General features: G+C 37.6%; 1 protein-coding gene across 5 annotated transcripts in view; it reads left to right on the top strand.

The window, feature by feature from the left end:
- oxr1a (oxidation resistance 1a) overlaps nucleotides 1-27,223 on the top strand; it is a 236,468-nt gene extending 209,245 nt beyond the window's left edge. For 3 of the 5 annotated variants that reach the window (XM_073872432.1, XM_073872431.1, XM_073872434.1), the window contains 8 exons: nucleotides 8,440-8,602; nucleotides 11,406-11,571; nucleotides 18,363-18,443; nucleotides 20,210-20,335; nucleotides 22,385-22,540; nucleotides 24,932-25,024; nucleotides 25,129-25,202; nucleotides 25,495-27,223. In XM_073872432.1, the coding sequence (XP_073728533.1) occupies nucleotides 8,440-8,602; nucleotides 11,406-11,571; nucleotides 18,363-18,443; nucleotides 20,210-20,335; nucleotides 22,385-22,540; nucleotides 24,932-25,024; nucleotides 25,129-25,202; nucleotides 25,495-25,630 (995 nt within the window). In that variant the 3' untranslated portion in view covers nucleotides 25,631-27,223. Of the gene's footprint in view, nucleotides 1-8,439; nucleotides 8,603-11,405; nucleotides 11,572-15,243; nucleotides 16,127-18,362; nucleotides 18,444-20,209; nucleotides 20,336-22,384; nucleotides 22,541-24,931; nucleotides 25,025-25,128; nucleotides 25,203-25,494 lie in introns of those variants that run through there. The other 2 variants (XM_073872433.1, XM_073872435.1) reach the window with 2 other exon arrangements.
- The last annotated feature ends 113 nt before the right edge of the window (nucleotides 27,224-27,336 follow it).

Here is a 27,336-nt window from a genome sequence, read left to right as displayed (position 1 = left end):
AATCCATTTAATGGCACATCGTGTCCTCTAAAGCCCTATACCGTAATTGTATCGGATGTAAAGGTATTTCATCATTTACTAGGGGTAGTAAGTGATTTTATTTGCCGTCTGAATCCAGAATGTCTGTGTTTTTCTCCGACCACTCGCATAAAAATTCCCGGCTTAACTTCCTACTGTTTTTTAGCCCAGTGGTTCTCAAACTTTTTCAGTGTGCGGCCCCCTTTGTGTACTGTGCATTCCTTCGCGGCCCCCCAAAGAAAATTTATGGAAAAAAAACAGTTCTAAAACTTCACATTTTAATGAAACAAAACATTAAATTATACAAAGTAGTACTGCCTTAATTTTTTAGGTTTAATTTCACAGAATTCATGATAAATTCATGTATTTTATAAAAATGTCATAAAACTGGGGCCCCCCTGGCACCATCTCGCGGCCCCCCTGGGGGCCCCGGACCCCAGTTTGAGAACCACTGTTTTAACCAACACCAAAGTCGTGTGGTAATTTAATTTCCATCCGAATCCACATATCTGAGTTTTTAAAAGGGATCAATGCAAAAGCCATTCTGCACATCCCTTTAGACCATTAAAAAGCACAGTATGGTCATGCGCTGTCAGTCAAGCGTCTCTCTTTGCTTGCAGTTTAAACCTTCATACGTGAATAGGGTATATGCACAACTTACTTCCGCATTCCTGTTAAACATAAACCTCATTCACACAGCTCTTTGGTAACAGAAAAATACCCGTAACAATGTCAAACAGGCCTCTGTGTGAATGCAAACACGTCCTGTACATTTTCTGTGTTCGCTCCTGACATGTAAGATACCTGGAAAACCCTCTGTATGAAAAAGAAGGCAAAACAATATTAGTATTAAACAATGTTAAAGGAATAGTCTAGTCATTTTCAATATTAAAATATGTTATTGCCTTGGCTAAGAGTTGTTGATGCGTCCCTCTGTCATCTGTGTGCGTGCACGTGGGTGCTGGGGCGCGCTGTGGCGCTTCGATGGCATTTGGCTTGGCCCCATTCATTCAATGGTACCAATCAGAGGTGACCAGGCACATCAACGTTTTTCCTGTTTGGGACGAGTAGCTGTGCGAGCGAGTTTGGTGGTACAAAATAAAACGTAGCGCTTTTCTAAGCAGATTTAAAAGAGGTACTATATTGTATGGCGTAAAGCACTTTTGGGAGTACTTCGACTTGCCTGAAAAGTCCGCTCCCCTTCTCCGTCTCATAATGGGAGAGGGAGGGTGTTACTGCGCCGAGTCGAAGTACTCCCGAAAGTGCTATTACGCCATACAATATAGTTCCTCTTTTAAATCCGCTTAGAAAAGGGTCATGTGAATGATCATTTAATCATTAAGCACATAAGCAGCGCATTTCCATGTGTTTTAAATTATAAAGTAACATATCCCCTGGAAATTTATCTCCATCCGAACGTATGAGTTGTGTCCCGGAGGAGGCATGCAAATATAATTTTACAGACCTTATGAGAAAAATGTACTTTGACTTTGTTAAATACTAATGAAATGACTAAAGCAACATTTGTGAAAATAAGGCATTTCAATTACTGACTAATAACCTTTTCATTGCCATTAAAGGAAAACACCACCGTTTTTCAATATTTTACTATTTTCTTACCTCAACTTGGACAAATTATTACATACTTATCTTTTTTTAGTGCGTGCACTTGATCTAAACAGGGATGAATTTAGAAGCTAACAAACACTTCCATGTTTTCCCTGTTTAAAGATGAAAAACATGAGTAGTTACACGAGTAAGTATGGTGGCACAAAATAAAACTTGCCAGTTTTTAAAAATGAGAACTATATTGTATGGCGGAAGAGCACTTAGTTTGCAACACTTTGTCATTAGGTGCAGTAACATTGACAAATTTTGAGCGAGAGGGGGAGTAGTCAGGAATGATGATGTTACTGCACGCCGATGTCCAGGCTCTCCTGATTTTGCCAAGTGGTTGATGTCCTCAGGGCAACATTATGTTGACCCTGGGACAACATTTCAATCAACCAATCAGATTTCAGAAATAAGTTTACAGTTTCTTTTAAGTTTAAGCTTACAACAAGGATTAGCTGTTTCTAGACCATTGTTTTTTACTTATCATGTCCCTCTGATTTTAGGGTTTGGTTATGGTTAGGGTTTGGATTTGGGGTAGGTTTAGGTTTTATTTAGAAAAATGTTGTCCTTGGGTCAGCACAGTGTGTTGCCCTGGGGACATCAACCACTTGGCAAAATCAGTTCGAGCCCGAGGTCCAAGTGCTGCAAACTAAGTGCTCTTCCGCCATACAATTATCATTTTTATACACTTAAAAAAATCGCCAAGTTTTGTTTTGTGCTACCATTCTTACTCGTGTAATTACTCCATGTAACGGTCTTTAAATAGGGAAAACATGGAAGTGTTTGGTGGCTTCTAAATTCATCCCTGTTTGGATCCTAAGGAATGAATGGGGCTAGGCTAAATGCTAACACATTCACGACGCACTGTACAAAGATTAAGTGCACACATTGAAAAAAGATAGGTATGTATTCATTCGTCTAGGTTGGGGTGAGAACGTAGTGAGATGTTGAGAAACGGTGGTGTTTTCCTTTAAAGTGAAATTTCTAAACCTAAACATAAAAAATTCTCATTTACAAGAAAACTTGTCAGACACATTTAGAAGGTCTTCCATCTGCACTCTTCAAATAATGACAACATTTCTAAATTTCTAACACTTAATGTCATTGTTACAAACATTGAAAATAGCTGAATAGCTTGCAGTATTTACTATCAAAGTCTCTCCTGGTGTCAGTGTGTGATGTGGCATGCTGGGAGTTGTGATAACCTTGTGTTGTTTGGCATTGTTGATGGAACACCAGAGAATGCTGGGAAGTGAAAAGTAGTTCACCCGTTATCACCTGAGGGAGCGCAGGGCCACTTTACCTCGGCTTTTACGTGTTGCTTTGATCTTTCGACGACGGCCTGCGCCACCAGCTCTTAAAGAGAGATAAGCTAAACCCCATTAATTTGAATGCGCATACTAGCAAATAACATAGACCGCAAAACAAGAGTACAGCAGTAGGGGAGATTAGGGTAAGTCTTACATTTACATTTATGCATTTGGTAGATGCTATAATCACAAACGACTGGCAGTGCATTCAATCTATACATTTTTTATCAGTTTGTGTGTTAATTGGGATTAGTCCTATGACCTTTGCAATGCTAACGCGATGCTGTATCCACTGAGCGACAGGAACACAATCGATTTCTGTACACAAGAAATGAACACTCATAGTATAAATGTTCAACATGAAACTCACTTTGATAGGTAAAATAAATGTATTTATTATAATATTAAACCATGTTTTTAAGATGATCAGGGTTCTTTGAGCAGTACAGGACATGACCTTGTTTGTCCACTATTTACCATTGTGAGGCTCCATAATCTTATAATGAAAACGGCATGCTGCAATATTCATTTTAGACTCTCAGTTGTATATTTTTATTATTATTATTCCTCCATGTATTTCAGAAGGCGTGCTGAACGCTCTGTATGCCCAGAGCAAATGAGTCATCAGCTGAAAGTTATTTAACCTTAATAGCTGATCAAGCTTTTATAATGGACTTTTTATAATGGTTTTGATCTTTATAAGACTTGCTTTTGATCTTTTGGGATTAAAGAGTTCATATTACTGTGAAAACATACAGTAATTTAGCTTTAAACATCATCCCCACTCCAAAACAAGCATTTATTAAATGCTAAACATTCTGAGCTTATGTGAGTCACTGGCTTAAGACAGATACTTGATGTAGTTCCCATAGCTCAGTTGGTATATTCAAAAAGTCTTTAGTTTTATCAGATTTATAAGACATGTCAGCTGTACCGATTCTTTGCGAATAAGCCCGAGCTCCTGGAGGCGTACCGGAGGCGGAGCGAGTCACAAGCAAGCAACAAACACAAAACATTATCCCACTATCTCTGGATAACTTATGATTCACTACATGTTTGTGACATTTACATTATATGCACTTAAGCACCAATTGCCAATAAAACACAGATATTTGATGCAGTTTTACTTACCTCCTGTGACTCATGACCCGGCTGGGACTTTTTAAAGAGCACCTATTGTCCGATTCACATTTTTTCCTTTTCCTTTGGTTTGTAAGTGTGTATTAGTACATGTTAACGATATGCAAAAGGTTCATACCCCAAAGTAAACAATGTCGCGAGTTATCATCTCCAACCTAAATCTTTTTTTTTTTGGACTACAACAAACACACGGATTGTAGACAACAGTTTGCTTTCTGGGATTGGTGATGTAGTAAAGACCGACATTATCATAATTCCTCCGCTTCGGACTTACAGCCTGTAAGTTAACTCCTGTTAGCATTGCATTGTGAGCGAATCTTTTAAACATGGTAAGAAGCATCACATTTCCAGCTGACGTCAGAGGTATTCAGGCCAATTACAATGTATAAATTAGCTGGCTAGTTAGCGCTTATCAAATTGGTGCGATTAATCTGGAGCTACAAAAACGGTATGTGGAAAATAATGTTTTTTAACCTATGACCACGCAAACACATTGTATTATACCAAATTCACAAAATAACATTGTTTTTTAGCAATCAAAATAGTTACACTTTAAGGATATCCAGCGTTGAACAAACACACACGCAAAACTCTGCTGCTACCCGCGGATAAGCAAACTATATCCATTGTTTCAATAATGCTGGGTTCATTGGGAAGCTGAACAAGCTTACATTTCCTTCACAAACAACAACACACTTCTTTGGTGATGTTGATTTCGTGTCAGCTCTTGGTTGGTGTGTGTGCGCTATTCTGGTTAAAGTGCCCATATAAGGACTTCCACTGTACTTCCTGCATTGAAATTGGCAATAAAAGAAAAAAGCAAGATTGTTACGTATGAATCTTTCATGTTAAAAAAAACGTATACAATACCTAGCGCAGTGCATTCGGCACAAAAATACTCCATCATACGTCCAACTGCTTTTTGGAGACTTTACCTGTGTCTTGTGAGGAATCCAACTCGTAAACGGGTGATTCTCACGAAAACTTGGTTTTAAAAACATCAAGCATGAAAATGTAAAAATTGCTTAAATTTACTTTGTTTCCCACCAGACATTGAAAAACAAAGTCTGGAGTAAATGGGAACATTAATTTAAAAACTTTTACTTATCATTTAACACTTTTTGTAACATAATTTAAAAAAAAATTCCTAAAAAATCTCATTACGCAACAGTCAGAAAACATCAACACTGACATATTTTCAAAATGACATGATAAACCTGAAAGAACATAATTTGGAGATTCTGCACATGCATTTTAAATCAAAGTATTATGCTTCTATTAATTAAATTAACATTTAATAAGCATCTGTTGCGGTAATGATAATCAAAATGTCGTGTAAGCATTCTGACAAGACAATATTTCAAATTAACTGTAAAAAAATGATCTTACCTGGTAGCCATCTTGAAGTAACTGGTCCATGTGCTTGGTCACTCAAAATCAAACTTTATTAAAATTCTGTATGTGTGCTTAAACTGTTCTCAAAAAGTGTTGCGGAGGATGAGAACATCAGGCATGGACACATCATTTTTCCTAATTTTTCTTCATTATTATTATACATGAATATTCAGTAAATATTTTTTCTGTCATCTAAAGTAGTCTAGCAAAACATCCATTTATTTTTTTCTTATTTATTCTTAATATTTTTGTATTAATTTGATTAAATTACAACATAACGCATGTTCAAACACAGCCGCACACATTGCGGTAATGAGAATTTCAGCAGAAAATGAGATCAAATTTACAATTATAAATTCTTATGTTGAAATCACACATTGTGCAAGGTAGAACACAGTATTGTTAATTCTGATGCTTTTTAATGTTACTATATTACACATTTTAAAGCTAAAATCATTAGTGCCGTGGTGTTTCAATGGTTTCGTGAGAATCACCCAAACAGTGTTAATAAGTCAGAATGGAAAATGAACCAGTAGGTGAAATTCAGGCTAAATTGGGAGCATCAAAAATTAATTTTACTCATTGATTTCATTCTTTTACATGACCTTACTCACACAATATTAAAGATATCAATGTTATATTTTAAATAATGTTTTTTACATTATATAGAATGATTTTTAAGTAAATCACGAAAAATGACTTTCACACACTGGATCCCATTATTAACTGGTTTTCACCCACATCTACTATAATAAAATGAAAGCCCCCTAATGTGTATGAGAACTTTGACTTGTGTCGTGATGTCAGTGCCATCTGAATCACCAAACCCATTGTGACAAATCACTGGGGGTTATTAGCACAGTTCAGGACCGACTACTAAATTGCATACCAAATTAGGCTATTGAAAATGAATGAGCACCCACTTTGTGCTGCAGTCTAAGTAGATTAATGTTGCATTGGCTTTGTAAATGGCTTTGGCTCCTGCAGCATCAGGTGTAAGGTGTTTCTTTCTGAGCCTCCCAAAGCGTTAACCTAATCAGTTATTAACAAAAGATGCATTGCAATCGGCTTTGGATCTGAGCTCGCGGAGGCTTTTGTTCCTCAGAGTTTTTACATTAGTAGCAATTGCCTATATTGCTCGCAGTTGAATTTCAACAAGGCGATATGGTTTGTGTACTTCATGATAATAATGAGTTAATGCATTAATGTTTGAAATGTAATGTCAAATTAAGCATGTTTGGAGACTATAGACCAGAGGTGCCCAAACTAGTTGGCCCGCAATCACCTTTAATTTGGCCCATAATGCCATGTGAGATACGGCGAAGGATAGACGTCATTGACGCAGATGTTCATATTTTCAATAAAAATAAAATCGAATTTTTTTTTTTATTATTTGTTGAAATACATGGAATTAAAGTTAATTTCTTTATGTACATGCATACTTGAAGGTGTATAGCATGCATCACGAAACTCTACGAACTCGGGCACTATTGGCTAATAATGGAGAGGTTGAGGCAGTGGCACACAGACAAAAGGAAATTTTAAAATGATTGGAAAAATTATTTCTTTTTTACAACAGTTACCTTTGAAAATAAAACTGCATTAGTTGTGCATAAACAGAGTAATGTTTGCTTATTTATTTTTTAAATATTAGAAAATTATAAATGAGGAAATCAGGGTAACTTTAATTTTAAAGGGGATATGTCACAAGATTTTTTTGGTGTCCCAGAGTACATATGTGAAGTTTAAGCTCAAAATACCATATAGATAATTTATTATAAAATGTTAAAATTGACACTTTGTAGGTGTGAGCAAAAATGTGGCATTTTGGGTGTGTCCTTTAAAATGAAAATGAGCTGATGAAATTCAAACACTGATCACAACGTTGGTTTGTTGCAATTGAAACTCAATTGTGCTGTGAATTATTTTCTCTCTCTCTCTTTCTATCTGCACTAAATGGCTGTGCCGTGGTTGGATAGTGCAGATTAAAGGGCAGTATTATTATAATAAGAACTCCTTATGACATCATAAGGAGAGACAAATTTCAATTACCTTATTTTTCACGTGCTTGCAGAGAATGGTTTACCAAAACTAAGTTACTGGGTTGATCTTTTTCACATTTTCTAGGTTGATAGAAGCACTGGGAACCCAATTATAGCACTTACCGTGGGTTTACACCAGTCGTGTTTGAGGCATCAAAATCACGTCTACCGCGCCTAGTTTGCCGCTTGAACAGTTTGAGTGTTCTCGCTTCATTTGCGCGTGAAAGCCGCACATGAAAATCTAGTCATCGAGACGTTCATGCGGAAATTCAAGTCATGGGAGGGGCTTCTGCGACTCCGCTTGCTTTCCGTAAACACGTCACTACTATAGCAAGCTCCTGATTGATTAACGCTTAAATTTTTCAACTCGCGCGTTTGCCGCGGCAACGCTCAATTCGCGCGAACTAGACACCTCATTCGCATCGCGAGACCTCCAGACGCGCGTCAACGCGTCTTCACATTGACTTAACATTGAAATCACTCGCACTTGATGCCTCTACTGCGGCTGGTGTAAACGCGGCATTAAACATGATATGGCCCCTTTAAGATGACACAGCAACATTTACATTGGCACAAGGTCCTCAGTCAGGTTTGATTTTTGGCCCTTGGTAGAAACAAGTTTGGGCACCCCTGCTCTAGACCTTATGATGCCTGCCATGTTGAGATCACATGACCATTTCTTTGCTATATCTCAGTAAATAAAATGACAAATAAACAATGATTGCCGTATATTTTACCATAGCATTAAAAACATTCTGCAATGCTACATTCACACCAATGAATGTTAAAAAAAGTAAAAATGTACTAGAGATGCCTTCATATGAGGTGTGTAAACATCTGTGGGAAAGTCTTAAAGAGGCCGGGAGAAAATAACAACGTGTGCAACGAGATTGACATTATTAATAATTTCTAAATTTCAGGTTCAATGACGTCCAAGGAAAGACAGAAGTCCCACAAGTTTTTGTGTCTGCAAGTTGGCAAAGCCATGAAGAAGACGTTTGTTTCCAACGCCAGCGCATCAATGCAACAGTACGCACAGCGTGATCGCAAACACGAGTACTGGTTTGCTGTTCCCCAGGAGAGGTCAGTTGGGAAGATATTTTAATGTCAAACTTCAGTCCCGTAAAGCGTTATACTAACATCTAGAGACCATTCCCAAAAAAACAGAAATGATTAAAAAAATGCACACATTACTAAGACATGAGAAAAGAATACTATGGAAGTGAATGGTGCTTATGATCAGTTTGGGTTCAAATATTCCTCAGAACAAAGAAATGTATACAGCTTTGTAACAACATGAGAGTGAGTGAATGATGACAGAATAAAAATCCCTTTAAGGTGTAAATGTAATCTGGACATGTTTTCGCGAGGTGTTTTTCTATGAAACTACGCAGCATAATTAAATTGAAGTCTTCTCTGCAACGTCACTTTAATTTAAAAGGAGGAATTATGTTCATTTGACACGGTGTTGTTATGCGATCAGCGATCTCGTGCTACAACAGAGACGTCAGTGTCTAATCTGCACAAGAGCTCACTGTTCTACATCCCAGTGGAACTTATTCTCTGACTGTTTCTTATTATCAAATGAGTCATGGATATTTTAAAAGAGGCAGAATGATTCAGACATTGAATCAGTTAAACAGTAATACCCAGAAGAGTCAGACTGGATTAGCTTTAAGTTCACTAGCGTGTTGTAGTTGTAGGATCGAACACCTTCTGTATGTCTAGGGCACTGCAGAGCTCTGTGACCGAACTGCCGTCTGTTCTTGTCAGAGAGACACGGTTGGGCTCAGCTATGTGACCTTGTGGGTGGCGACCCGGAAGATTATTGTAAGGTATCTTGACAATAGTTGGATGTATATTAAATATATTATTAAACATATTCAATTATTAACTATTTAGTGTAGAATAGATCAGAGGATTTAAAAAAAAAAATTGTCAGCTTTGACATAATATCTTGGAGGGTACTTCAAGTAAATAATTTAAGTAAATATTTAAATACTTTTTTTAGTTAAAGCACATTTACATGTTTAACTTCAAAAACATTTATTTTTATTGGTGCGTAAAACGTATCTGTCCATTTTTTTTCTCAGTTTTACATTGTAGTGTTGTGTAATTGTCACATATAAATATATATTTTTGTTAGTATTTAGGTTTTTATTTTGCAATAATTTATATTTTATTATTTCATTGTAATTCATTCATTTTTTAATCATCTCACGAACCTTCTGAAATTTCTCAGACAGGGCTGATCCTAGTCCCAGATTAAAATGCATGTTTCAGTTTCTTTAATTTAAAAACACATTGTCCTGTTTCATTTTAACATATTTTGTTGACATTGTTTTGTCTTAAGATGCACACCTGTAGTGTTTTTTGTAAGGTATGTTTGTGAAAACTTCTTAAATGACCTAATATTAATAATGCTTAGTTCTAGATTAACCTAAACCCTATCCGGGAAACCGCCCTTATATGGTATTTTTGCTAATTTTATTGTCTTTATAAATAGATTGTAATCTAATAAAATGAAATAAACATTTCTTTTAAACATTTAGTCAATTAATATGTAATAATAACAAGCCTCATATTAACTCATTCCCTGCCGACCTTTTTTGTGATTTCACAAGTTTCATAAAATGCCTTACAGGAAAATTTTCTTCTATAAATATATAAACATACAAATATATCAATTGAAAGAACAGACCCTCTGCTTTCAAACAAACAAACAAAACCGGAAAAACGTTTCATAATATATTCATTTGTTCTCTTTTTAAAAGCTCTTAAATATGGGTAGGTTTCTTCAAAAATACCCAATTCTGAGCAAAAAGATGAAATAATTGCATTTTTGTAAAGGAACTTTGTTAAAGATCAGATTTAGAACGGTTATCGAAACATACACAGAGTTTTAAATGTTGAAAAATGATTTTGCTTCATTTTTTATAAATTAGGTAAGAGCGCCATCTAGTGGATAGTAGCGGAGATTATCGTAAAAACTCGTCAGGAAAGCGTCATTGGCAGGGAAATTTTTTTCTTTATTGATGCGATAACACGTGAATAATGGGGAAAGAGTTAAGACATAATGCCTTTGCATCTTACATGGAAATGCCCTTATGCTGCGTTCAGACCAGCCATGGTAGAGGCGTCAAGCGTGAGTGATTTCAATGTTAAGTCAATGGAAAGACGCGTTGACGCGCGTCTGGAGGTCTTGCGTCGCGAATTGAGCGTTGCCGCGGCAAACACGCAAGTTGAAAAATTTAAACTTTGGCGGAAAAACGCGATGTATTAACCAATCAGGAGCTTGCTCTAGTAGTGACGTGATTACAGGAAGCGAGCGGAGTCGCAGAAGCCCCTCCCATGACCCGAATTTCTGCGTGAATGTCTTGATGACTAGAATTTCAGGTGCGGCTTTCACGCGCGAATGAAGCGAATAAACGTCAAAAATAGTAACTCAACTCATTTTACCACGTTTAAAGGAAAACACCACCATTTTTCATATTTTACTATGTTCTTAACTTAATTTAGATGAATTAATATATACCTATCTTTTTTCAATGCGTGCACTTTTAATCTTTGTACAGTGCATTGTGAATGTGTTTTTAGCCTAGCCCTATTCATTCCTATGGCTTTTTGTAAAAAAAACTTTTGTAAAACACATTCCCGAAGCGCTGTACAAAGATTTATAAAGATAGGTATGTATTAATTCATCTAAGTTGAGGTAAGAACATAGTAAAATATTGAAAAACGTTGGTGTTTTTCTTTAAACCCATTCCACAGACAATTATACAGGATACTCAGTCTAGGCCGAGTTATTAGTGAAGATTTAAATGTTAGTAGGTAACAGACCTAATACGAACAAAATTAAATATAACAATGTAATTTGTATCTCCAGGTCAGATCACCTATACCTTTTCTTCATCCAGTGGAGCCCTGATGTTTTCGGGGAGGGGTTGGGAAGCATCAGCCGGGACCCTGGCTTTGTTGTGGTGAAGAAAAATGAGGAATCGGAGACGAACGAGGAGCAGCAGACCGAAGACGATTCAACCAAGGAGTGGGAGGTAGGGTCTGTCCGGCGTACACGTATGGATCTGTTTAAGTGCGATTTATAGTCGTGCGTAGGTCCTACGGCGTAGCTACGCCGTAGGCTATCCGTAGCCTGTGCGTAGCTCTGCGTAGCCTGACGCGCACCTCACAAATTTTCTAACAGCGCGTCGGCTCTACGCGGACCGTAAGCGCTGTGATTGGTCCACCAGAACCCCTCCCGTCAGGTAAAAAAACTGCGTCATAGGTATTTCCGTTTGAGACGGTGAAAACAAAGACGAGCCAAGTTGAGGAGTGATTTAACTTAAACTGAAACATAAGTCGCTGTTTATTTACTTCCATCATTGCTGTTCTTCTCAAATTATACACAACAAGTTGCTATTTCTTCTTCGTTTGTGGGTTTACTTGCTTAGCTTCTTCTTCTGTGACGACTTCTGCTGCTACTGTGGTTACACGCGTGATTACTGCCAACCAGCGGTTTCGCGTGTGTTTGCACGTCGACGCGGACGGCGACGCACAAGTATAAATGAAAACCGACGCGGAACCTACGCCGTCGCTGCTACGCCGTAGGACCTACGCACGACTATAAATCGCCCTTTACTATGCTTGTGTCTGTATGTGTTGCACTATATTGGATTCAAATATGTTCTCTTTATTGTATTTGCACCTGTTGTTGTGTCTTTATTGTCTGTTTCTATGTTCCAGGTTTCTGGAAGTGTCTTTATTGTGTTCCCTGGTACTTTAATGCACCAATTATACTTTGTTGTCACAGCTCCTGTATTAAATCTTGCTGAATGCTTCTCAAATCAGGTTGTTTTGCACTTGGTCAATAAGATTCACTTTACCAAGATGCACCTGTTCACTGTGAGCCTGCAGCTGGTGGTTTGTTTTGCATGAGTGTGCGATTGAGGAGCTCAGATGCAAAAGTCGCTAAACCCGAATGCTTTCAGCACGTATTAATACGTTTGTCAAATGAATACAGGTGTGATCCTGTTGTGTTGTGAGTATTATTGTTCTTTAATAAGTTTGTTTGTATTGTCAGTTATGGTGTTGATTATTAAAGGAGTGCCACAGATACAAAGAGAATTTCTGAAAGGAGAAATAAATTAAATTAATGAATACTTTTGCTTAATCCCGGCCTCAGGCTATTCAGAAATACTGCTTTGTTGCCAGAATCCATTAAAGGAATAGTCTACTCATTTTCAATATTAAAATATGTTATTACCTTAACTAAGAATTGTTGATACATCCCTCTATCATCTGTGTGCGTGCACGTAAGCGCTGGAGCGCGCTGCGACGCTTCGATAGCATTTAGCTTAGCCCCATTCATTCAATGGTACCATTTAGAGATAAAGTTAGAAGTGACCAAACACATCAACGTTTTTCCTATTTAAGACGAGTAGTTATACGAGCAAGTTTGGTGGTACAAAATAAAACGTAGCGCTTTTCTAAGCGGATTTAAAAGAGGAGCTACATTTCATGGCGCAATAGCACCCCTGGGAGCACTTCGACCCGGCGCAGTAACACCCTCCCTCTCCCATTATGAGAGGGAGAAGGGGAGCGGACTTTTCAGGCGAGTCGAAGTACTCCCAAAAGTGCTATTACGCCATAAAATATAGTTCCTCTTTAAAATCCGCTTAGAAAAGCGCTACGTTTTATTTTGTACCACCAAACTTGCTCGTATAACTACTCGTCTTAAATAGAAAAAACGTTGATGTGTTTGGTCACTTCTAACTTTATCTCTAAATGGTACCATTGAATGAATGGGGCTAAGCTAAATGCTATCGAAGCGTCGCAGCGCGCTCCAGCGCTTACGTGCACGCACACAGATGATAGAGGGATGTATCAACAATTCTTAGTTAAGGTAATAACATATTTTAATATTGAAAATGAGTAGACTATTCCTTTAAGACTTAAAGGTTTTGCATCTGAGCTCGTCAATCGTTTTCTTTTTCGTTCCTTAAGAAAGAGACACATGTATGCAGCTTACGCATGCATGAATTCCTCGGTCACGTCTATAAAATAGGCATGGTTTAACTCGAATATGTCATGCCTCAATGAGCAAATCATGCCTACAGATACGTAGTGTCCTAACCCTGTGTATTATACATGGTGTGTAATCCTTTTAACACTCTGTGTTTTACCAATTGGACAGTTGGAAACGTTATCGCCTGATTTTCCCTGCATGTTATTGTTTTCTGGTGTCCGTAACGTGTGACAATGAGAAACTGATACTATGATTCTGGCTGGCTTTAAATTTGACTTTAAATTAATGATGTAGGAAACAAAATCGACTGATTTGTTATTCTGGAATTGGAGATTGTTTGCAAAGCCACATGATCTATTGATATGAATAAATAAAATTAACTTTCACCATGACCACTGCAGTGGGGTGGCATAATAGGTAAACCTTACAACTGGTTAAAGCAAGGATCTCTGCATGGACCAAGTCATGAACTTTGAATGAAACACTTCACTCCAGGATACCACACAAGGCCGAACCTGTAATAGGTGTAGGGGAGTTCAGGGCAGTCGGAATGGTGACAGCTATTCAGCACATGCTCGGTAAAGGTTTCTCTTTCTCTGAACTCTGTGGGACATTTTCAACATGAACGTATTTAAATTTCATAATTAAAATATTTTCATTGTTTTCTAAAGTATTTTTACTTTTGAATTTCAGAGAATTTCAATGTTTTTGTTAATTAATGTGTATGTCAGACAGGGCATAATTATACTATCATTAGTATCATATTAGGACAACAAACTACAGTAATTAATATTAAACAAATAAGATTATTACTTTGAAGTGTAGGGGAGAAGCAGGTGGAAAGTAACACCAGGACTGTGCAATTAATCGTTTTTCGATTTTGATTTTTGCACGATTGCAAAAAAACAAGATAATCGAGGTAATTCGATTAGTGTGCAGCATTCAGTTTCTGTCAATTCGTCTTGTGTTATAAATCCAGCGCGTCATGAGTTCAGAATAAAATTAAAATAAATCTGGTTTAAATGTCAGAAGTTCCTGTAATGACGAAATGAACATTTGTTACTTTTGTCCCGCTGCTAATAGAGACAGAGCGCAGTTATGCAAATTTGAAAACCACGCCCACCGGGGGGAAAGCGATCCAACCGTCTCCATTGACTTTGTATTGCCAGAAGCCGCCTTCTTGTCATTTCTGGCTTATAACAAAAAACTGAACAATGCCCAAAAGCTGCCGTGCGACAACACGCACAGCCAACAAGCCAAAGAACCCAGAAACAAGTCTCCACAAGCTGTCGAGCCGCAAAACCCAGTCTCCAAGGAGAACAAAGTGGATCGCCGACTACGTTTCCCCCTATTGGACGCAGTTTTACTAATAGGAGTACTATGAAAAGTTGCCTGTATTCATTTCTGTGTCTTTAAACGCTCGTTTTTTGGGGTCGACAGCTTACAAAAACTTATTTACAGATTAAACTTAAAAACAGATTAATACCTAAAAGCTGCTGTGTGACAAGGTGTACAGCTAACAAGCCAAAAAAAAAAAAAAAAACGTTTTTATAAGCTTTCAACTTCAAAAAAAACGGGCGTTTAAAGACATTACATTTTACATTTGTTCAAAATTCCATCTGGTATTGATAGACGACACTTGTGAGTTATTGACCAAAGCAAAAATATATCTCTGTCTAAAACATTTTCTTTTAAAATTACGTTATTACCCCTGCTCCCCCCTACTTTTGTTTGATATACAGTGTATTTTAATCCTTTTCATTTATATTTAAATTAGGTCAAATTAAAATAAAAAATTGCAATTTTTCTTTCTGTCCGTAATGGTAATACTCTCTCATGAATGAATTTGCATTGTGTTTAGAAATGTAGTGATATATCCCTCAGGTTTAGTATTTTGTTGTGACTTTATGCAAACCCAGTAACCACTACATAAAAGTTGCATTTTTGTGGCACGTGAGCTTTTTGTGCCACGCGCGCAACTTCTGTGATGTCCAGCTATGCTCCCTAGGTAGACAGCTCATTCGTGCTGACGGTGAGTTTTGAGACACAGACGGAGTGTTGAGGTTAGCGAGTTCGGTTTATACAATACTAATAACTTTTTACGAGCACATTAGCCAAAGACAGTTTATTGGTTTAAGTGATAAGGAAGGTTAATACGTTTATTTAAGATTAAGATAATGTCTGTCATTCACACATAATTCAGCCGTACACGGTCATTTGTATATTGTCGTTTGTCACTGAATACATTCACGTTTATAAAATCTATCATACAATCCAATGGATAACGTAAACAAAATAAAAATAATAGGTTGCGTTTAAATGCGACTGTCACTTTAAAAATGCTTAGATCCTCTGTGGAAGAGGCGGGTCATATTTCTTTAAGCCAATCAGAGACGGCGTTTTTATTTCGTCGCAGTTTCATTTGCTCCCGAAAATGTCCGTCATCGCTGTTCTCGTCTTGTTTATGGCTGGATATGGCATGTTGTCGGTCGGCGGAAGAAAGGTTGAATGTGGCTGATAGTGAGATCATGTTTTCAAAGCGACGGAAAGAAGGAAAACCGCTGCTGACTCCCAAATACACTTACGTATGTAAATTATCACGTCTCGTGTGAATGCATTTGCTTGAGGTGTGATACGAGCGTGTTTGACCCGCCGCTTGGCTTTTTAATGGGCTTGCGTTGTCACTTTTACTATGGTAAAACCCTGTGTAAGAGTCTGTTCGGCTGTTGATCTCTGATCTGTGAGGCTGGCGCTTGTGTATGTGTGTGAATCACTGTTTGACGTCTCACCTGAGAAGGACGAAATGCATTTTTTATGATCCCTCTAGTTTACCTTTCATTATTGAGGACTGTGAAGTGGCGGTTTATCGGGTAAAACTTTTATTTAACGTCTTATGGTAACATTACCCCGTTTTAGTTTGTATTACAGTATTACTGTGAGTGGATTGGAGGAATTTAACAATACACGTGTTACTTTGTGACGTCATGTGCTGGCTGCGTTATTGAACGTGCCACGCCTCTAGATAGGTGTGGAAACCACAAGCAGGTAAAATATGTGACATCAGGATCGTGATTTGTGTTTAATAAAACATACAGAAAAATGGCAAAGTCAGCAAATAGCTTTTTGGGTGTCTTTAGTGGGTGTTAAATCAGAAGTTCACCTAAAACTGACATTATTTACACACCCCTATGATGATCTAAACCTGTTTGCTGTTGCTCAATGCCTGTATTTCTTTCATTGAGTTCAAAAAATGCGGCCATACAGGGAGATCTAAGCTAAGTTAAGCTTCAAAACAGGACAAAAACAACATAACTCCTTTAATATCCTCCTCCAGGTCTTTAAAAGCCATAGCTTTGTGTTTTTACACAAAGCTATCACATGACTTCAGTACACTTTGGGTATAATACATGAGTCACGTGGACTACTTTTGTTGTGTTTTATGATGCATTTTTTTGTCCTGCCCTAGTGAAAAGCAATGCATATTGTAATAGTTTTTGTTACAAATATCATTTATGAACCTTAAGCGGTTTATCCTTAAAAATTTTATTTTATGTAGTTTAGACCTTTTTCCTGTAGGATTTAATGTGTGGGATATCAAAACCCAACAATTTACCAGTAGAAACCAACAGAAATCATTATAGATACCATTAAAACCAATGCATTAACCATTAAATTCATTAGAATTTATTCAAGAATAGTCTTTGGAGCTTAAAGGTGCAGTGTGTACTTTTTAGAAGTATCTCTTGATGGAAATGCAAAATAATATACAAAACTATATTATCAGAGGTGTATGAAGACCTTATTATAAAGAACTTTTATGTTTTTATTACCTTAAAATTAGACGTTTTTATCTACATACACAGAGGGTCCCCTTACATGGAAGTCGCCATTTTGTGCCGCCATGTTTCTACAGAAGCCCTTAACGGACAAACTTTTTTACTAAGTTGTGTCCGACAATTACATGTTTTTCCGGTGGCGGCTACTGTAGCTTCTCTATGCATTTCAAAACAAGGGGTGAGCAGTGGACTGAGCCGTTGCTTGCAATTCACAACCTCACCACTAGATGCCGCTAAAATTTACACACTGCACCTTTAATAGCTGTTTTTTGTATGAATTGTTCATGCAGACTTTTTTATAATTTCCTCTTAGTATATAAATATAGCAGCATGCAGGTTTGAAACAGATTTTTATTTTGGTAAACATCAATAGTTTCAGTTTTGGGTGAACACACAGTGCTGAAGGTAAAAGGTCAGAAGAAATGCTTGTCGTTTGTTTTACTGTTTCTGTATGGCTCTGCTTTGGTGTACGATAGTCGTTATACATACAGTTCGTATTCATTCTCACTGGTATTCGAACGTATTTATGAGTTGGCTAATTCATACAAAGCTAATCGTACAAAAAGGTACGATTATTTGAAGAAAAAATATTGAAACCCCACCCCTAACTCCAGCGCCACGGGGCAAAAGCAGATCCAAAACATATAAATGTGGTCGTATGAATTAGCCACCTCGTAAAATCCGTACGAATTGCCGTGAGATTGTGTTGTTTATTCTGTTTGCAGTTCAATATGAAACAATTCACTCAATTATGCAAAACATTCGCTGTGTTGCCTGCTCACAATGATACATGGACATGCACCATAAACATCAAATGACCAATCAAATATTAAACCCTTATCCTATAAAGGAGATCATTCCTAACCGCAGATTGGAAGCTTTAATACTTCGGATCCTGTGACTCATGCTGTAAGAGAGTCCCAAATTGCACATGTTTATCCGTGATTTGGTCCTGCTCAGCGGTGTGGTTCTGTTTCTGGAGCAGGTTGTGTCTTGGGCCGAGTATCACCGCCGGATTGATGCATTAAACAGTGAAGATCTCCGCTCTCTATGCAAACGTCTCCAGGTGCCCAAAATCTGTGGAAACTCACAGTTGTAGCTTTAGGTTTTGTGGATATGAATGACATAATTGAGCCTTAAAATGTGCAGAAAATTACTATCCTACATTTTTCTGAAATTATAGCTCCTAAAGTATTTTTTTTATTTTTAGAGTCACAAATTATTAATATCAATGCAGAATTAATTAAACTACATGAAATGAGGAAGCTTTTTTACAAACCTCATTGGTCATTGCATTTTTGTGGATGGCCTCATGAATGTTTTGGATTTAAGTACTGCAGATTGGGTTTGGGTCGAGACCCGTACTGACTTCTGCTTGGTTATTTGTTGTTAACAATTGAGGTAATTGAAGCAAGGTCAATGTAACCCGAGTGTGTTCAGGCAGCTAGAGAAAATGTTAATTGTCTGTTGGGCTACATTGTAAAATAACACCGCTAGCACACGGCTGATGTAATGCAGTTGGGAAAATTGTTGGTCAACAAATCTTTTTTATGAATGTAATAACTCGTATTACTTAGTCAAAACACTGATAATGATATTTTCACTTTATTATCTATTTGCCCTTAAAGGGATAATTCACACAGAGGTGAAGGTTATGTCATTGATGACTCATCCTCATGTCGTTCCAAACTCGTAGGACCTCCGTTCATATTCGTGGCACGGTTTGAGATGTTTTGTGTTTGGTCCGAGGGCTTGTTGGCCCTTCATTGGGGGTGTATGTGCGGTGTGCTTTCCATGTCCAGAAAGGTAGTGGAAGCATCGTCAAGGTGGTCCGTGTGACATCGGTGGGTCAGTTGGAATGTGTTGAAGCATCGAAAATACATTTTGGTCCAAAAATAATAAAAATTGCAACTTTATTCGGCATTGTCTTCTCTTCCGTGTCTGTTGTGGGGCGCATGCGCGAGACTGGAGTCGCGTGACTGCAGTGACACAGATGACGTGTTTGCGAATTTTTTTTTCAAACTTACAGCGTGCGTCTCCCTCATACTGTAAACGAAGCCCGGGCGCACAAAAAACAACAACAAACAAAAAACAGCTGGGGCGCACCAGATAACACGTCAGCCGCGTCATACGTCATCCGCGTCACTGCAGTCGCGTGACTTTGGTCTCGCGTATGCGCTTCACACACACGCGGAAGAGAAGACAATGCTGAATAGAGTCGTAATTTTTGTTGTTTTTGGACCAAAATGTGTTTTCGATGCTTCAACACGTTCTGGCTGAGCCACTGATGTCACATGGACTACTTTGATGGTGTTTTTGTTGCCTTTCTGGACATGAACAGTGTACCGTACATGGATTTTCAGTGGGGGGTCAACAAGCTCTCTGACTGGATATAGGACATCTTAAACTGTGTTCCGAAGATGAACAGCGGTCTTTCAAGTTTGGAATAACATGAGGATGAGTCAGTAATGACATTGTTTTTATTTTTGGGTAAACTATCCCTTTAATAAAGATTGAGCTATAGTTCAAATTTTTTACAATCGCTGCTGACATTTTTACAATACGTGATAAATATCTAGTAGCGCTTTACAGTAAGGTTGTAATGGTTAACATTAGTAAATGCATTCCCTAAAATGAACTAAGCTTTCTCTACAAAGCTCCTGCTCATGTGGAATTAGCATTTTACTCTTGCTTGTGTAAAAATTTGACTATCAAATCGACTTGGTAACGTCTCTGCTGCAAGAGATTATAGGTAAATTTACTGTGTCACACAGCGTCAGCAGCATGTCAGAAAGTTACTGGACTTTTGCTGATGGTTTCTTCTGTCTTTAGATCACCACTAAGGAAGACGTGAACTCCAAACATGGGTCGTCGATCTCAGCCAGCCTGGAGCTGGAAACCTTCAAGCCCAACCTGAACGAACCCAGTGACCTTCTGGAGGCCGAGAAGATTGAGAAGGTAAAAGCCCTGCGATATAATAGTGAACGAAATCTGCCCGCTGCTCGAGGCTTTACAGTGTTTCATCGATCTACAGGCCCAAAAATAGACGGCCCGCCCCGCTGGTTATTGATCCGCTACTAAAGAATGTCTCAAACGTGTTAACAGACTGATTTATGTGTACGTGTTATGTCTAGGGGCATAGGAACGATTTGAAAAGTGAAAGGGCTTGCATTAAAAGAACAAATCACAGAAAAATGAAACATCTGTACGTTATTTCCTTGCCCTCGTGTGGTTCTTAAACCGAATGTCTCACAACAATAAGGTCCCTGGTTCAAGCCCCATCTTGGTCAGGTGGCCTTTCTGTGTTTTCATGTTCTCCCTTTATAAGCATGGGTTTACTCCGAGTACTCCGGTTTCTTCCCACAGGCCAAAACATGCAGGATAGGTGCATTGGAGATGCCAAATTGCCCCTCCCCTAACATGTATGGATTAACTTGTGTTGATACAACTTATGTATGGATTAACCGGATCTTGCTATGAATATAGCCAATGATGTTGGAGTGGTGTTAAGAGTAAATAAATAAACAAACAAGCAACTTAACCCATATGCTATTATTTTTTGCACAAACGAGTTGTCAAAATACAAATTGGACAGAAAACAAAATACAGTTGGCATAAAAGTCATGTATTTAAAGGGGACATACCATGAAAATCTGACTTTTTTTGTGTTTACGTGCTATAATTGGGTCCCCCATGCTTTTATCAACCTAGAAAATAAATAAGATCAACCCAGTAACTTAGTTTTGGTCAACGATCCTCCATAAGCTTGTGAAAAAATAGGTAATTGAAATTTGGTCCCCCTTGTGATGTCAGAAGGGGATAATACAGCCCCTTAATCTGCACTATCAACCACGCCACTGCCATTTAGTGCAGAGATCAGCTCATTTGCATTTAAAAGGACACACCCAAAAACTGCACATTTTTGCTCACACCTACAAAGTGGCAATTTTAACACGCTATAATAAATTATTTATATTGTATTTTGAGTTAGAACTTCAAATATGTACTCTGGAGACACCAAAGATTTATTTGACATCTTAAAGTCTTGTGAAATGTCCCTTTAAATGGCATCATATAGCGGTCCATTTTACATAAAGTGCATAAAAGGAAAAATGTAGGATCCTACCACCTGGAGTGGTCAAACTTAAAGGGATACTTCAGACAAATATCAAAATTATCCCATGATTTATTTACCCTCAAGCAATTTGAGATGCGAATGACCGTTATCTTTCAGACAAACACATTTGAACCTGGAGCCATGTAGATTACTTCTGTGAAGGATGGATGCACTTTTTTGGGCATAAGTGGTTCCCTGTGTTCTCCCATTATAAGCTTTGGAAACGCAGAGACATTTAACTGCAAATGTTTTCGTCTGAAAGATGATGCACATGTATCTGGGATTGCTCGGGGGTGAGTACATCGTGGGGAAGTTTTGATATTTGGCTGGAGTATTGCTTTAACAAAAAAATATACTTGCTATAAAAGTTTCATAAGTGCTTTATATGTCTAGGTCTTCAGAAGCCATACAATAGCTTTGCAAAAGTTTTTGGCGTATTGACAAATGGATTTGATTGTGTTTATATATTTTTGTTGGTCCGGTGCTGTTTTTTGGGAATATGGATTGAAGTAATATTCGTACAGTAGCCCGGCAGTGTGGCTTGATCTACTGATCTGATCTCGCTGTGCCATTTGAAATGTGTTTTGTTTTGAAGCCTCTGAGGTTTGGTACAGTTACAAGGTTATTTTAAACACATCAGCGGTCTGAATGGATCACCTGAGGTGGCCTCTTACAAAACCCTTTATTCAGTCACATAAATCAAATGAAGTACCATTACACCTAGTAACTCGATGCTCGCAAAGCGCCGGGAAAGGCTTGGCTCACCGGAGGATACAGAGTGTTGAACATGAACAAGTTCAGTGTTAGTGCTCTGGTCCTACTGTTTTTTACATTATCATGTGCTTTGCATGCGTGTTCTCTTCTTTAATGATTGTGTGTTTTTCTAACAGCTGGCAAAACATCTTCCACCCAGGACCATTGGTTACCCGTGGACTCTGGCCTTTGGTACGTCTAAACACGGCATGAGCATTAAGACGCTCTACCGGGCAATGCAGAGTCTGGAGTCACCTGTGCTGCTGGTTATTAAAGACAGTGACGGACAGATACGACATTTTGTTGCATTTGTTTTTGTTACAGGGTTAAAGACATTAAGGCAAACTATAATATGAGTAATTAGGGGTGCAACGGATCACAAAACTCACGGTTCAGATCACATTACGTTTTTTAGGCACGGATCAGATAATTTTTTGGATCAGCAAAAAAAAAGTATGGGAAAATTCTATTAACAAATCAAGAAATTACAAACATTTATAAAAAAGAACAAAGTTGCACATTAAGTAAGGTCTAAAATCATTAGGAACAGAAATCAAATTAATAATAACACTGCATTTATTGTATTAATTAAATGTAATTATTATTTTTTTAAAGCTTCAGAAGTGATTTTCTCTTTGTCTTGGGTTGTTTGATTAACATTAATGACACAGACTTAAGTAGGTCAATTGAGCTTACTGTCTCTTTAAGACCAAGTATGCACAGACTGCATATCTCTCCGTGTGTGCACTACTGAGTCCCCTTAAATGAGCTCACACACACAGACAGAGGGCGAATTACAAACTGCGCAGCATAAACAGACGTCCCAGATAAAAACGTTATGTGAATGTTAACATTTGCAAACCTTTGAAACACTTACAAATGATAAACTTTCCCTATTTAAATTTGCGTATTACTCCACGAATCACATGTGAGCCGAATATTTACGCTATTATCCACCAGGTGGCACTCTTACCCAACTTATAAAATCCAGAAAACAGTAAAAACAGTTTTGACTATCGCTCTGAATCTGATCTCTAACAAAAGTCCTTTACCAAAATGCAATTATCTCAAAATTTGTTATTGTTGAAGAAACCTACCCATATTTGAGAGGAGATAAAAAGAATACAAATTTTCATTTAATATATTGTATGTTTATATAAAAAATGTTCCTTTAAAGGAAAACACCACAATTTTTCAATGTTTTACTATGTTCTTACCTCAACTTAGACAATTAATACGTAACTATGTTTTTTCAGTGTGTGTACTTGATCTTTGTACAGCGCTTCGTGAATGTGTTAGCATTTAGCCTAGCCCCATTCATTCAATGCTATCAAAGCGTCGCAGCACGCTCCAGCGCTTACGTGCACGCACACAGATGATGAGGGATGTATCAACAATTCTTAGTTAAGGTAATAACATATTTTAATATTGAAAAACTGTGTTGTTTTCCTTTAACTCGTCAATTATGAGAAAACACTTCCCTGCCAATGACAAGTTTTTACGGCAATCCACATTTCCGCTATTATCCACTAAGTGGCGCTCTTACCCAACTTATAAAACATTAAAGCATCTACTGATCCAGAAAACAGTCCAGTTAATCTGATCAATCTCTAACAAAAGTCCTTTACAAAAATGCAATTATCTTAGTTTTTTCTCAAAGTTTGGTATTTTTGAATAAACCTTTCCATTTTTGAGAGGTGATAAAATGAGAACAAATTAAGATAGCATGAAATGTTTTTGAGGGGGGTTTTTTAAGCAGAGGGTCTATTCTTTCATTTAATATATTGTATGTTTATTAAAAGAAAAAAGCATTCTGGAAGGCATTAAGCTTTTGTGAAAATCATAAAATATGCTGGCGCTGGAACTTTTTTAAAAATGCTGGCAGGGAAAGAGTTAATAGAAAAGCTTAGTTTGTGGTTCATTATTATTATTATTTTTAGTGAAAACACAATAACAATAAAAAAGTATAATGACAAAGTTGCTTTTATTAAACTTTAAAAACTTGTCACTTTAACTTTTCCCCCGCCATTGACGAGATAACTCGTCAATTAAGAGAAAACGCTTCCCTGCCAATGACGAGAATTTCCGGTTTTCCCCAATAGCGCTATTATCCACCGGGTGGCGCACTTCCGCAATGTACACAACCCATAAGTAGCGCGTCACGTGCAAGAGAAAGAACTCCGTGTATGTTTTAATGATCGCTCTGCATCTGATCTCTATCAAAAGTCTCTCGCAAAAATTGAATTATCTCAGCTTTTTGCTCAAAATTGGGTGTTTTTGAAGAAACCTACCCATATTTGATAGGTGATAAAAAGAGAACAAATTAAGATAGCATGAAACGTTTTTTGAAGCAGATGGTCTGTTCTTTCATTTGATATTGTATGTTTATATATTTAAAAAAAAACATTCTGTAAGGCATTAAACTTTTGTGAAAATCATAAAAAAAATGCTGGCGTGACTGGCAATTTTTTTTTTAAATGTTGGCGGAGTTAATAGAAAGCTTAGCTTGTGATTCATTATTGTTATTTTTAATGAAAACACAGCAACAATAAAAAAGTACAATGACAAACTTGCTTTTATTAAACTTTAACTTGTGTCACTTTAAAAAATCCAAACATCATGTGAAGGTGTCAGTTGTTTATTAATACTCAATCTGATCTTTTCTCTCTTTGCTGTTGTAGATATTTGGGGCGTTGGCATCAGAACCCTTTAAAGTCAGTGAAGGTTTTTACGGCACCGGAGAGACTTTCCTCTTCACCTTCTATCCTGAGTTTGAGGTTTGTTTTGTGGATTTGTTTTGCTGTATGTGAGTGATGGATGACTTTGGTTTTAGAAATAAGATTTTGTTTTTGTTGTAACATGCTGTGTTCTGCACTGTCAGGTGTACAAGTGGACAGGTGATAATCTGTTCTTCATTAAAGGAGACATGGACTCTTTAGCTTTCGGTGGAGGAAGGTCAGTAACAGTGACCCGCAGCCATAACCTCACAATGCAGTCATCTATCATCATGTCATGACATTGTTCATGGTCATTGCTATGCATGTCATTATTTGTATAAACACGTGCACAGTTTAGCTACCTGAAACTAGTTTGCTCCATCGACATGTTGAATTACCTACAGTGAGATTAGTTAAACTTAAAATAAAATAAAGAGTAGATGTCAGTTTATGCCAATGCCTGTTGTGATACTAAGAAATAAATAAAATAACGACGTTATGTGACAGTTTTCTTGTGTTGTATTTTTTAGTGGTGAATTTGGGCTGTGGTTGGACGGAGATCTCTATCACGGGAGAAGTCATTCATGCAAAACCTTCGGGAATCCCATGCTGTCCATGAAAGAGGATTTCTTTGTGCAGGACATTGAGATCTGGTCATTCGAGTAGACGCCCGCGGGGAAACATCTTTAAAACGGGAGAGAGAAAGAGAGGAAACGGACGACAGGCAGATCCCAAACCTAACACACATCACAGCAGCCCGTAACAGACACTACCGTTACCGCGCTTGTCGTATGTTACTCCCGCATTTAATACAGAGCTCTTCTATGTGCTGTTTAGTATGTGTGTGTTTTGTTCAAGCCGTGTCCAGCGTCGCTAACCAACAGGAGGATGCGGAGATATTGGATGGCACGGGTTTGGGCTGCCGGAGAACTGCCATAGTCCAGTTTACCTGAGCCAATGTGCCGGGTGGATGTTCGAGAGCTGATGTTAGCCGGTAGGATTTCACTAACACGAGAAAAAAAGCAAATAAATGTACACACATTCCCTTGCTCTCGGAGGAAGATTATGCATTTTACGAACGAGGATGCAGACGGATCTTCCGTAAGGAAGAAGGAAAACGGAAATGCATCGGTAGTTTCTTTTTTGAGGCGAATTATTCAAGTGTCGTGAATTCGTAGTCTTTCTGTCGTTCACTAGCATAGCACACCACGTCGAAGCACATTATCGGTAATCCCATAGTCGTAACGTTCTGTTCAGTGGGTCTACGTGTGAGTGTGGCTAACAACCCCTTCGCTTCGAGAGGGTCGACTTTTAACTGTTCGTAGGCAAAAATGTGTCGCAATAGATTTGTGGAATATGCAAATTCCTGTTCTGTGACCTCAAATAATCCACACGGGGCACTTTTGTTTCCCCCGTTTCTTTTTCGAAGAGACCTCATACGTCTTGACAAATTAATCGCTTTTCTGGGTATCATTTGAAAAGCCGGAGACGTTGTTTATTGTTTTTCATTAATATAATGACAATTCTATATTTATGTATATGATTATATATGATATATATATATATATATATATATATATATATATATATATATATATATATATATATATATATATATATATATATATATATATATATATATATATATATATATATATATATATATATATTGCTGTTAAGTGTGACAGTGATCTTTTTTTGTGCTGATATCTCAGCTGTTACTAATACAATGTATATTACCCTGTAAATTAATGTTAAAATAGTAGATTTTGTTCCTATATATAAATATAAATATATATATATAACAAATATACAGTGTGTGGATTGGTGGGTTGCTTCTTGCACTTTAATAATCTAGTTTAAAGCCAGGTTTCTCAGCCTCTATTGCAGTAGCAGTATAGTAGATATCTATTTTTGTTTATTTGTCTCTTTAGATTTTAGAGTAATGAATTGTTTATAAAGAGCTTGCTGCTACTGTAGAGAGCAGGTGCCCTTGACGGGCGTCTCAGCGGTCGAGCACAGGGTCGAAAGCGACGGACTCCAGCGGGACAGTCTCTTCTTACATGTCCTAGCGTTTTTGTCTGGTCTTTTGTTTATTTTCGGTGGGTGGACCGATTGCGCGCAGTAACAGAGGAACGCTTTACGTTCCTCTACGCCAGCAGACGAGAAGCGCAAACCTTCTACTTTACCTGAATATAATGTAACAGTGATGTATAAAGAACAATAAAAATGAATAAATTGTTGTAATCTGGGACAATATTGAGTGTTGTTATTTTTTCCTGTTGTTTGATGTTCTTCGTCATCTAATACACAAATGAATAGGGGCTTCACCAACATTTAAGGGTTAGTATTATGTCGAAAAATGTTTTTAT

Source organism: Misgurnus anguillicaudatus, chromosome 10 (assembly GCF_027580225.2).
Source record: "Misgurnus anguillicaudatus chromosome 10, ASM2758022v2, whole genome shotgun sequence".
In the NCBI taxonomy this organism is placed as follows: domain Eukaryota; kingdom Metazoa; phylum Chordata; class Actinopteri; order Cypriniformes; family Cobitidae; genus Misgurnus; species Misgurnus anguillicaudatus.
This window is presented reverse-complemented; position numbering and strand designations above follow the sequence as displayed.